The sequence below is a fragment of the Chrysemys picta genome, chromosome 2, assembly GCF_011386835.1.
Source record: "Chrysemys picta bellii isolate R12L10 chromosome 2, ASM1138683v2, whole genome shotgun sequence".
Lineage (NCBI taxonomy): Eukaryota > Metazoa > Chordata > Testudines > Emydidae > Chrysemys > Chrysemys picta.
The window spans coordinates 149,877,444-149,890,552 of NC_088792.1; the positions used below are offsets into that span (position 1 = coordinate 149,877,444).

General features: G+C 53.7%; 1 protein-coding gene across 39 annotated transcripts in view; it reads left to right on the top strand.

Annotated features, from left to right (window-relative positions):
• The window catches only part of CAMK2B (calcium/calmodulin dependent protein kinase II beta), a 141,833-nt gene that overhangs the window by 118,096 nt on the left and 10,628 nt on the right, over positions 1–13,109 (top strand). For 23 of the 39 annotated variants that reach the window (XM_065584335.1, XM_065584342.1, XM_065584338.1 and 20 more), the window contains 2 exons: positions 6,224–6,268; positions 10,706–10,754. In XM_065584335.1, the coding sequence (XP_065440407.1) occupies positions 6,224–6,268; positions 10,706–10,754 (94 nt within the window). The remainder of the gene's footprint in view (positions 1–6,223; positions 6,269–10,705; positions 10,755–13,109) is intronic. The other 16 variants (XM_065584341.1, XM_065584339.1, XM_008178718.4 and 13 more) reach the window with 1 other exon arrangement.

Below are 13,109 nucleotides of genomic sequence, written 5' to 3' on the forward strand. Positions count from 1 at the left end.
ACCCTACTTTTGTATCATTCAGATATATAAAAAATAACTTGTTTTATTAGGAAACTACAATACATTGCATGAGATCTATTGTTTTCTTAACCTCGGAGGTGGCATTGTGTTTTGAGTTCTGTTTTAATTCTGCACCAAACCACACTGATGAACGGAAGTCAGAGCATTAATCTACTGAATACTTTCCCACCCCATCCCCTGTCTTTCCATCCACCAAAACAAATCCCGATATTTACCCAGAAAAATTATTAGTCGTTTTTTGCACTGATTTTTGCCTGTTTTTGTTGTTGTAATAAACACTGTAAATTCCAGGGGGAAATTAAATAAAATAAAAGCTGAAAACAACGGGCCCTATCTAGAGAGAGAGAGAGAGAGAAGTTCTGTTCCTCCCCAGTCTTCCTCTTTGGGACGATCTTAGCTTTAGCAAGTGAGAACTTAAATCCCCGCATATCTCCCCGTTTTGAAACCACATCCCCCTCGAGCGTCTTACTGGTTCTCTCCACAGCTATCGGAAGCCTTCTATGTTGGGTCTATATCGCACAGTCATCCCCAAATCAGATAATAACTATTCCTGCCTGTATACTCCCCAGGGGATCATTAGTCATAAAGTTAAACGGGGTTGAGCTGATAACACCCCCGGGGGAGAGCCATTAGTTCATTTATAAAGATTTGACAAAGCTGCCCCCATCTTTACTTGTATGGTTCTTCTATTACTTAAGTAGTCTCTTACCCGCTTGACCCTTCTTCTTCTTATTCCAATTGTGGCTAGCTTCTACAGCAAGCCTTCCCTCCACAGCGTGTCCTGCTTTCTCGGTGTCCAAGAAGACAGCTGTCAGAAACGCTCTGTTCCTCCTGGGGGTTTGTATTTCTCTTTTTAATCTTACAGTATGATCAGCTGTGCAGCTTCCTTTCCCGAGACCTCTCTGTACACAGTGCATAATTTCGTTTTTTCCCCAAGCATGCTACTAAGCTCTCATTTTTCAGTCTTTCCTTAATTTTGCGGAATAGATCGACGCATCAGGTCTCGTGCGTATTTTGGCAGGTTTTCCTATCAGTATAACCACTGCTTGCTTCCATTCAGCCGGTAGTATTCCTCTTCCCAGAGATTATTATATAATTTAAAAGAAACCCTTATGCTGCCTTCCAATAGGTGCTTAAGCATTGCATTACATATGGTATCTTTATATAGGGCTGTAGTTTTGCTCTTGTCTACTAGCTTTTTCGAGTTCCAGTATGCTGAAATTTTCATTCACTGTGTCATCTTTATATTACAGTTTTCTTCGGCAAACATTCTTTTGGGTTCACAAAACTCTTTGCTTTGCTTTGTATCACTACTAGCTTTTTGGAACTCTTTGGCTAAAATGTCCGCTTTTTCCTGAGTCAGAACATTCGACTTTATCATTTACTCTAAGTCAGGGTCTAATCTGTTTTTGTTCTGTATCCCATTCATTCGTTTATCTCTCTCTGAAGCCTCGGAATCTTTGTTCAATTTCCCATAATACTTTCTCCAAATCTCGCTTTGCCTTTTTAATAGTTCTTTGTGCCACCGCTTTACATCATTTATAGTTCATTAAGTCTTTGCTATTCATTGTACTTTTGGCTTGTTTGTATGCCGTATTGCTTTCTTTAACTGCACTTGACAATCTTCATTCCACCAGGGAACTGAATTTTGGAGTTTGTGGCAGTTCAATATCTTACATATAGCTAGATTGGTTGCTGCTACTGCTCCTTTTATTATATTATCATGAAATTCCTCTAGATTATCACTTACACAATGGGAGATTGCCCATATGCAAATACTCTTCTATCAGGAGGTAGCCGTGTTAGTCTGTATCCACAAAAACAGCAAGGAGTCCGGTGGCACCTTAAAGACTAACAGATTTATTTGGGCATAAGCTTTCGTGGGTACAAACCTCACTTCTTCAGATGCAACTGAAGAAGTGAGGTTTTTACCCACGAAAGCTTATGCCCAAATAAATCTGTTAGCCTTTAAGGTGCCACCGGACTCCTTGTTGTTTTTGTAAATTCTTTTCTGTCACTTTGGTTATCATTTTTAATCTTTCAGTCATCTTCTTCCCTATTCTGTAAACTACAATCAATCACGTTGGTCATAAATGCTATAAATTTCTCTTTGCCTGCAAGCCGTGTGTCTTCATCTATTCCCCTTATATCATCTTCCCTGCCCTGAACTGCGTGGTGTTGTACCAGCAGCTCGTTTTCTTCCTCCTCCAAATTCCGATGTGAATATTTTGTGTTAGGATGTTTTATGGATGGTTTTAATTTTCTGTCTCTCTCTAGCTTGTTCTGCGGCCACACACCCTCCGTGTGCTGCGCTGGGTTTATAACTGCCGCATTGTAGTTGTGTTCTTCCCCCGCACTTCTCCACATTTACCGCCCCTCATTTTTCCCTGACAGGCAGCAAAGGGGCCGAGGTATATGGTTTAACCCAGCAGAGTTGAGTTCCTATCAGGTAGCGTTGCAGCTTTAAATGTTACTCAAACAGCTGTGGATGGCTTCTGGTCTCCCCCTCTCCTGCTAATCAGCACTGGATCCTCCCCATCCCCTTTGTAATTACATCCTCAGCCATGCCTAGTGGAACCCTGTACGTTACCCCTCTTGCTTCTAGGGTGACCAGATGTCCCGATTTTATAGGGTTTGGGGGTCTTTGGGGTCTTTGGGGTCTTTTTCTTATATAGGCTCCTATTACCCCCCATCCCCTGTCCCGATTTTTCACATTTGCTATCTAAAAAAAGCAACAGAGGGTCCTGTGGCACCTTTGAGACTAACAGAAGTACTGGGAGCATAAGCTTTCGTGGGTAAGAACCTCACTTCTTCAGATGCAAGTAATGGAAATCTCCAGAGGCAGGTATATATCAGTGTGGAGATAACGAGGTTAGTTCAATCAGGGAGGGTGAGGTGCTCTGCTAGCAGTTGAGGTGTGAACACCAAGGGAGGAGAAACTGTTTCTGTAGTTGGATAGCCATTCACAGTCTTTGTTTAATCCTGATCTGATGGTGTCAAATTTGCAAATGAACTGGAGCTCAGCAGTTTCTCTTTGGAGTCTGGTCCTGAAGTTTTTTTGCTGTAAGATGGCAACCTTTACATCTGCTATTGTGTGGCCAGGGAGGTTGAAGTGTTCTCCTACAGGTTTTTGTATATTGCCATTCCTGATACAAAGACTGTGAATGGCTATCCAACTACAGAAACAGTTTCTCCTCCCTTGGTGTTCACACCTCAACTGCTAGCAGAGCACCTCACCCTCCCTGATTGAACTAACCTCGTTATCTCCACACTGATATATACCTGCCTCTGGAGATTTCCATTACTTGCATCTGAAGAAGTGAGGTTCTTACCCACGAAAGCTTATGCTCCCAGTACTTCTGTTAGTCTCAAAGGTGCCACAGGACCCTCTGTTGCTTTTTACAGATTCAGACTAACACGGCTACCCCTCTGATACTTGACACCATGCAAGGCACTGCATTTAGCCGTATGGAATGGAAATTTATCAACCTCATGAAGAAACTTGCACAAATACAGACAGATATCATCTTCCTTTCCAAATGCAAACAGATGGACATCATACCAAATGGACTGAAGGTGAAAAATCCATTGCTATCTACATACTGCACAGACCACAGTGAGAGATTATGCCATACGTTATCAAAGAAACTGAGGAACCACCTGATCATATCAGGAATGGCAATATAAAAAAACCTGTAGGAGAACACTTCAACCTCCCTGGCCACACAATAGCAGATGTAAAGGTTGCCATCTTACAGCAAAAAAACTTCAGGACCAGACTCCAAAGAGAAACTGCTGAGCTCCAGTTCATTTGCAAATTTGACACCATCAGATCAGGATTAAACAAAGACTGTGAATGGCTATCCAACTACAGAAACAGTTTCTCCTCCCTTGGTGTTCACACCTCAACTGCTAGCAGAGCACCTCACCCTCCCTGATTGAACTAACCTCGTTATCTCCACACTGATATATACCTGCCTCTGGAGATTTCCATTACTTGCATCTGAAGAAGTGAGGTTCTTACCCACGAAAGCTTATGCTCCCAGTACTTCTGTTAGTCTCAAAGGTGCCACAGGACCCTCTGTTGCTTTTTACAGATTCAGACTAACACGGCTACCCCTCTGATATTTGCTATCTAGTCACCCTACTTGCTTCTGTCACAAACTTAGGTAGCTGGCAAATTACTTTCATTGCACATAAGATTCTAGTTTTAAGAAGTTTCTCAGCCTGTTCCTCATGTGTACGTTCTCCTACTAAATGGCCACCCTGCCGGCTTTGAGCTCATCCTAGCTCTCTGATACTGCGCCTAATCCGTTCTGCTGTTTTCAAGGGATTAACATCTCCCAGCGTCAGCGTAAGATGTTGATCCTTTTCCTTACTCATGTTTCCATCCCTGTCTGCTCCCTCCCCTTCAGAGACAGATCTTTCTAGTCTTCCCAATCTGAAGCTATTCGTCATCCTTTGCTGCTTCTCCCTCTCAGCCTGGATTCCAGCTCTGTTCAGCCAGCCAGCCGCCGGCCCAAGCCCTGGCTCTCACCCTACCCGGCCAGCCCTCCTCTGCTCCCAGCTTGCTGGCTTTATACCAGCCCAGCCTGCCCCTCATCATCAGTTAGGTTTTCAGGCTGTCCCCCGGGTGCTGCCTGACAGCCTGCTCTGCCCTGCGGGGGTGACACCCCATCGCAAGGCTTCTATAATCAGCAAGCACGATTTGACCTTTAGGGCTAAACGCAGCCTGGGGATCTCTTGCCGTCTGTCTAGAAACACCTGCCCCTCTGCCCCGAGTCCATGCAGCATGGAGCTAACCCCAAACCAAAGGAACTAGGGCTTATCCCCTTCCTGCCATGTGCTCTGAGCTGTAAACTCAGCCGATGGGAGGAGTCTGCTTGCAAGACTCTTCTTCAGGGATGAGCAGAAAAGCCGCAAGGGTCTTGAATCCTTTTGCTGATGATCTGGAAGTGGGGAGTTCTCAGTTGTACGACACCCCCCGCTCCCCGCCCCGTAGCCTGTCCGGTGTCCATGGAGCTCTGCTTTCCAAGGGGGCATGACAATTTCTGTGGAAGAGTAGCCCTTGCACTCCGTCGTGTCCCTCTCCTGCATGGTGGTTTGCACACTTCCCGAGGCTCACGATGCAGCCGCTCAAGTATTACATCACAGGGGGGACCAGGCATATGACAAGTGAGATTAGGCCAGGCAGCAGCTCACCAGTGTTCAATGGTCCAGACGTTTTCTGGTCATTCCAATACCTGTTTCATCAATATGAACCCACATGGGCGCCAGAGAGAGACCAGCTGTGTGGCTGATGAGACACTGGGACTTTGCCAGCCTCCCAGGTAAGCGCATGGTAAAGTTCCCAGACGCAAGCCCATCTCGCGACTCCCCTCCCCCTCCCCCCCCCGTGTTCTGGCAAAGGTAAGAGCTCTGTGCCTCCGACCTGCAAGCCCTTGGGTGGCGAGAGAGGTGGGGGGCCGCACATCCCGAACACAAGGCTGCAGGAAAGACAGTCCCCCAGCTGGACCCTTCCCCTCTGGCTGGACCCAGGCTCCTTCAGGGCTGAGACCTGGGCTGGCTGATGATGGCTGAGAGCGCTCCCCAGAGACAGGTGCATTTAAAGGGCCGTTCCTTCCATGCTTGGGCAACTAGCTGCCTTCCCGGTGGCATCTGGAGCAGGGCACCCCTTCCCTGTGAATGGCGCTGGCCTTGCCCTCATGACCGCTCTTGAGCTCATGGGGACTTGCAGGGCTCCCTGGTGCCGCCTGTATCGGGGTGCTGGCAGCCCTGCCTCCTTCCTGACGTGCCCCCCGCCCCCCGCCTCAGAGGGCTCTGATCCAATTTCAGCTTCACGCTCTCCATTACCCCCCACCTCGCCTAGATGCTCATGCCATGGCTTGGGCTGTGATTCGGTTTCATTCATGGAGATCCAGCCCCAACCCTCAAACCCCGTTTCTCTCTTCCTGGTTTACTCTGCCACTTTCTGTTTTTTTAATCATTTGCCTTTGGCTGAACTAATTACTTTTTACTTTTCTCCCTCCATCCTCCCCCCCTCCCTGCTCTCTTCTGGGTCTGTCCCTCCTCCGTCACCCCCCTCCCCTTCACGTTCTTGTCACCGTTTTCTGATCCGTCTTTCCCTCTCTTCCAACGACTACTGTGTTGTTTTTTCCTTCCTTTCTGTCTCTCTTCTCTTTCCTCTGTCTCTCTTCCGTAGGAGCCTCAAACCACCGTTATCCATAACCCCGTGGACGGCATTAAGGTACTGCTGCCTGTCTTTCCGTCGCCCTTGGCCCAGTTGCGATCTTGGCTACGTTCTGACACAGCTGTGTGCTCTCACCTCTGGGGACAGAGCCTGGGCTCAGGCTTTTCCTCCTTAGTGTGCTCCGGTCTCTCTCTGGAGCGTAAGAGAACAGGAGTTGGGTGCCCCTTAGGGAGCTGTCCAGGGCAGCAGATTGGCCCAGCAGATGCGTCCGCAGGGCATCGGCCTCCTTGTAGAGCTCACGGGGAGGGAGCGTGGTCAGTGGGTGAGCAGTCTGGAGGGTAGACCCTGGCTCTTGGGGGGAACCTGGCCCCCAGTGCAGTCTGTGGGAGTTTTGCTGTTCGCTCCCACCCGGTCTCCTGCGGAATTGCTGCTAACAGCAAGTGATGACCCCCCAAGGGCTGCCCCTCCTCAGGCGCAAACGCCCCTGAAGTCGGGGGGGGGGGGAGATGCCAGTTGGGGGCTCTGCCAGCTCCAGCCTTAGTATCTGCTTCTGCTCCAGCCTTAGTATCTCAGGGTTCAGAGCTCCATGGGGGCAGTGGGCTCCGTGCTCGGAGCATGCACTGGCTGCCTCTCGGAGGGTGTATTGCTGTGCATGCCGCTCCACGTGCTCCTCACCCCGCAGCAACAGGCCTAGAGCCATGTTTGTGGTCGCAGAACCGGGGTTTGGGGGAGTCTGGCCATCCGAGGGTGTGGGGTTCGCTGGCCCAACCGGCATCCGGCTGGAAGTGGGGCACTTGCTTGGTAAGGGAGGGGGGTGGGGAGCCTCTGCTCTGACCCCAGAGGAGCCAGTCCAAGAGCAGAGATCCTGAGCTGGCTCCGAGCACAGCCACGGAGAGGCAAGTGAGCAGACAGCCCCAGAGCTGGGACTGGCTGAGGACTGACAAACTCCCTCCATGCCACGTTCATCCATTGCTCTCACACAGCCCCCGCCTCCGCCCCAGCCTGCATCTCGTCCTCACCCATTCTCCGCTGCAGGGATTGAGCGTCCCTTTCCATCCCCAACTTCCGACTCATTCCCTCGGCACATCTGACCATCCCCACTCCCCGGGGTAGGGGGCACAGGCAGAGCCGGGCGGGGAATAGGTTCGGCTGCAGTAGGGACAGATTCACAGTTTGCAGTTCCCTGCCCTCTGGCCCCTCCTGCCCGCTTGGCCCAGCTGTCTGGCACGGCAGCCTCCTGCCTCGCTGAGCAATGCAGTCGCAGCAGAGGGTGTGCAGGATCAGGCCCTTAGGAGCTAACCCATTGCCCCAGCACTGTATCCACCTCAGTGTCCCCTTGGCTGGACTTTCCACCTGCCTGTGCAGCTTTTGTGACTAGCCTGATGGGTCCCTTACCTGGTCTGTGGGGCCGGCGCCCCACGGGGTGACTGATCCCAAGCCAAGAGCGCTCCAGGGAACCCCCCGTGGGCCGTAGCCTGCTTCCCCCGCCATCGCCCTGCCCCCACCACAGCCCCATGGACTTCAGGGGAGCGACTCCTAATGCGTGTCGACGGCCGAGAGAGCAGGATGCTGCCATAGCTGCCGGCATGTCCCCAGCGCGGGCGGTGTATCAAGGCGGGGCCAGCCCTGGCAGCTGTGTGCCCACCAGAGACCAGTATGTCCCCAGGTAGGGCACTGCTGTACCTCTGCTCCCTTTGCCCCACCTGGGGAATACAAAAGGAGCAGGGCCTGGCACCTACGTCCACACACCAGTCACCCAGCGGCCGTGAGGAGTTGGTTTTTAAGGAGCTTGTCTCTTAAAGGTGCCCTGCAACAGCCAGGTCTGTGCCCTTGGTTTGGTTCTCTGGGATGGATAAAAAAGGCTGAAAAGTGGGGGCAGGATTCTTGTTTCCCAAAAGCTGCTTTTTTCCATCTTAGAAATAACCTGCACTGGGGTTGGCAGAAGACGCACTGGAGGTCTTTGCCATGGCGATTATGAGCCAACGCAGGATGGAACTGTAGGATCTGTTTGAATTTGCAACAGAGTCCTGCTTTCTCTCAGGTGCTTCTGAATGGCTTGAGTTAAACAGACATTAACAAACCTGAAGTAAAGAGTCTGAACAGCCCAAAAAACCCCTTAGTTCACTGCTCTGATTTGTGCTGTCACAATCCGGCCAGGTCGCCAGGCGCCGCAGGGACTCCAGGGCAGATGGGCTTTCTTTCTACATCACATGGAAACAACAAGGAGCACACATCCGATTTTGTTCTCCTTCATGCATTGCAGAAATTATTCTGAGAAAAATGAGCAGGCAGGCAGCCTCTTAGCCGCTTTACTCACCGCATAAGTGGACGAACAAGGGAAGGTGGAACAAGCAGGACCTGGCCTATTTTCTCCAGAGACCTTTTTGTCTAATTGTCCAGGTGGCACCAGAAGGTCTTGCCATGCAGGTTGTTCTGCCCCGGACTGCAAACTTGGCAGCTGGTCTCACTCAGAGGGAAGGTGGCGTCTCTATTCCAGTTGAAGGGGGTGGGAGGTTTAAGGGCCTTTTCCCTGGCTGAGCTGTGGCTTGAGGATTTTAAAATTTTACTCCCAACGGGTGGGGAAAGGGCTTTGTTCCCACCGTGCAAGTCTGGCAGATCGGCTCCATAATTAGCTACATCTCAGTCACTCTAAGGGAAGGCAACTGGTGTCAGGGCATAGACGGGACTTGGGTCTGGTTCTCCATTGTCCCATACCACCTTGTGGCCTGAGGGCTGGCGATTGCCTAACAATCGAGCGTGGAAGCCGTGGTATGAATAGCAAGGCCGCGGAGTGATAGTGTTCCATACAGAGCAGCATGGTTACAAAGGCTCCTGGGGAAGACCGGGCGATCGAATGGGTCTTGTCCAGCTCCTGAAGGCCAGGGCACGGGGCTAGCTGCACAGGTTTGCTGAAGGGACTGGCTAGCTCACAGCATTGGTAATGGTGGTGGAGCCTTGGGCACTGGCTTGAATTCAGGCTCCTTCGCTGCTCGGTGATGTACGTTGGTGGCCAGATGGCCCACCCCTGGATGACCCCTTCCTTTAGACACAAAGCCAAGGCCTTGGCCCCGCCTGGGCGCTTCCTGCCCATTTTCATTGGTGCGACTCAGAGCCTGGCGTTGACGGCGTACGCTGCTCCGGAGGTGCCACGGAAACCTGGTTTCCCCCAACCCCGTGACGGCAGCAAGACGGGCCGGTCGCTGTCTTTGTTCAGGGCTGGCGTGATAGCTGTCTGCACAGGCTGTGAAGCGCTTTTCAGAGCAGGTCTCCTCAGTGGGCCCAGAATGAGACAGGGCTCCCAGCAAACCCCTCCCTCAAGCTGTTCCTTCCCCTTAACCCAGGAGACTGGCCTTGCGTTAAACTAACCAGAAGGTGCCATAACTGGGGCGATTCCTCTCCTTCCCCTTCTGTGCTGACTCAGGCTGGCCTCCAGGCTCTCAGCTAAGGTCACATCTTCCCAGGACCCCCCTGCCGGTGCTGGGATTATTCCTGGGGTTGGGACGCGACAGGGATTTTCCAACACAGGTGCCAGCTGCCTGGAGTGAGATGGGAAATGTTTGCTGTCCACCTGAAATAAATGCATCTGCAAAAGGGCAGATCCCATTTTCCCTTCATTCTGGAGGGCCCTGCAATCCACCCACCTTCCCCAGAGCCTCTTGTGGGGGGAAGACCCTGGCCACACGCTACTCCTGCCTCCCTGCTGATGGCGGGGAAGGTGGGACACAGGATTGGGCTGGCCGGGAGCCTGATCTGGAGCATCAGTGGATGGAGCTCAGGCGGGTGCCCAAGGAAGGGTTCTGGGGAGGGCTGTTGCCCCAGAGTCAAAGGGCAGCTTTTCTCCCTGCAGTCCTGCCTGGTGCTGCGAGGGGTCCGTGGTGCCGTTCCCCGTCCTTCCCTGCTGCCCCAGCGCTGGAGGGGCAGGGCTGCAGGCAGGAGGCATGAGTGGGAGCCTCAAGAGAGACCTGGCTACCGTGAGCCATGCCTGAGTCTCCCCTGGGCTAGCCTCGCTTGGGAGCTTCAGGGCAAGCACAGCTCCCCTCCCTGATACTACGGTGAGGGGCACGGGGCCAGATCTTCAGCCAACTATTGTGCCTGGCTGCCATCATGGACACAGCTGTTCCAGGCCACTCCCGTTCACCCCGGAGGGGAATTAAGGCCCCACTAGGGGAAGGGGGCAGATATATCTTCCTAAAGGCCCCAGACATGGGTTGGGGGCCTGGATCTGCCGGGCCTGGGGGGAGTACTGGAGGGGGTTGCCTTGCAAAGCTGTCCTGCCTTTGCCACGTCACAGTGCTGCTGAGCGTCACTCCTGGCTCCAGAGCCTTGGGCAGGAGTGGGGCCCTGATAGGCCACTCCCAGAGGGGCCACGTGTGGGGCAGACGCAGGACAAGGCTCACGGGTTGTGCTGGGGCTCTAGCCCAGACACCGGGTGACTGTGGCCCAGCCCTGCCTAATGCTCTCTCTGGTCTCTCTCCCTCCCGCCTGTCTTCGCAGGAATCGTCCGACAGCACCAACACCACTATAGAGGACGAGGACACGAAAGGTAACAGCCCCGCCAGCAGCCAGCCAGGTGCCCCCCAGGGCTGGCCGGGCAGCAAGGTGTGGTGGGCAGTGCCCGGCAGCTGGCGTCTCTGCGTTAGCAGCCTTGAGTGATCAGCCAGGAGAAGGGTGGTTGTGGGGTCGGTTGGGAGCTGCCCAGCAAGTGGGCAGAATGGGGGACTGGAGAAGACGAGGGGGCTGGGACAGGAGAGGGGACACTGAACCAGAGACACTTCAATCCAGTGGGATCTAGGGGCAGTTTGGAGAAGTTCCCCCAGCCGGGGCAGTGCTGCTGCTGGGAACTGGCAGGAGTCAGTGGAGAGGACCAGGAGTCTAATTCCATGGGTGAGTCCCAACTATACCTATACAATAATGGGGTCTAAATGAGCTGTTACCACTCAAGAAAGATCTTGGAGTCATTGTGGAGAGTTCTCTGAAAACATCCACTCCATGTGCAGTGGCAGTCAAAAAAGTGAACAGAATGTTGGGCATCATTAAGAAAGGGATAGATAAGACAGAAAATATCCTATTGCCTCTGTATAAATCCATGGTACGCCCACATCTGGAATACTGCGTGCAGATGTGGTCACTCCATCTCAAAAAAGATATATTGGACTTGGAAAAGGTTCAGACAAGGGCAACAAAAATGATTAGGGGTATGGAACAGCTTCCGTGTGAGGAGAGATTAATAAGACTGGGACTTTTCAGCTTGGAAAAGAGACGGTTAAGGGGAGATATGATAGAGGTCTATAAAATCGTGCCTGGTGTGGAGAAAGTAGATAAGGAAGTGTTATTTACTCCTTCTCATAACACAAGGACTAGGTCACCAAAGGAAATTAACAGGCAACAGGTTTAAAACACACAAAATGAAGTATTTCTTCACACAACGCACAGTCAGTCTATGGAACCTGTGTGGAATCTGGGATGGGGCTCGCTCTGCGTGTGCCGGGGGGGGGGCGGGGACAGTTCTGGGATGGGGCTCGCTCTGTGTGTGCCAGGGGGGGCGGTTCTGGGACGGGGCTCGCTCTGTGTGTGCCGGGGGGGGGCGGTTCTGGGACGGGGCTCGCTCTGTGTGTGCCGGGGGGGGCGGTTCTGGGACGGGGCTCGCTCTGCGTGTGCCGGGGGGGGTCTGGGATGGGGCTCGCTCTGCGGGTGCCGGGGGGTGAGTCTAGGACGGGGCTCGCTCTGCATGTGCTGCGGGGGCGGTTCTGGGACGGGGTTGTTCTGTGTGTGTTGGGGGGGTCTGGGATGAGGCTCGCTCTGCATGTGCCGGGGGTAGGAGGTTCTGGGACGGGGTCGTTCTGCATGTGCCGGGGGGGATCTGGGATGGGGCTCGCTCTGCGTGTGCCGGGGGGGATCTGGGATGGGGCTCGCTCTGCGTGTGCTGGGGGTGTCCTGGGATGGGGCTCGCTCTGCGTGTGCCGGGGGGAGATCTGTCTGGGATGGGGCTCGCTCTGCGTGTGCTGGGGGGGATCTGGGATGGGACTCGCTTTGCGTGTACTGGGGCAGAGGTCTGGGATGAGGCTCGCTCTGCGTGTGCTGGGGCAGAGGTCTGGGATGGGGCTCGCTCTGCGTGTGCTGGGGCAGAGGTCTGGGATGGGGCTCACTCTGCGTGTGCTGGGGGTGTCCTGGGATGGAGCTCACTCTGCATGTGCTGGGGGGGTCTGGGCGGGGGCTCACTCTGCGTGTGCCAGGGGTAGGAGGTTCTGGGACAGGGTTGCTCTGCGTGTGCCGGGGGTAGGAGGTTCTGGGACAGGGTTGCTCTGCGTGTGCCAGGGGTAGGAGGTTCTGGGACGGGGTTGCTCTGCGTGTGCCGGGGGTAGGAGGTTCTGGGACGGGGTGTGCTATTTGTGTGGCCTGGAGGCGGGCCAGGCCGGGCCAGGCCGGAGTCCCTCTGCATGCCCTGGGCTGGCTCTCGCTGCAGGCTGGTGTGGGTGAAGTTGGGCTCCTCGCCTGTGCCTGGCCAGCAGTGGGCTGGCCCGAGCTGGGACTCCCCCCAGGGATCCAAGCCGACGTCCCCTTTTCCTGCAGGGTTTTGGGACTTGGTTTTCAACCCATTTTTCTCTGCCGTTCCGCAGCTCCTGCGCCCTTGGTACCTGGGCTGCGGGCTCCCAGCCAGCGTTCCCCGCAGCCTCTGGCAGGGCTCCGGGGCACCAGCCCCATGTCAGAGAGCGGGCATTACCATGATCAGTCGTTACGGGCGGTGCCACGGGGCACCTAGGGGGTCAGGAGCAAAGCCGGGCATAGAACCCAGGAGTCCTGGCTCCCAGCCTGGGGCCTCAGTATGCCATCTGGTCTCTCTCTGTATTCACGCCCCCTCAGGGCTCCACTGTGTCATCTCTCCCCAGCCTTCGGTGTT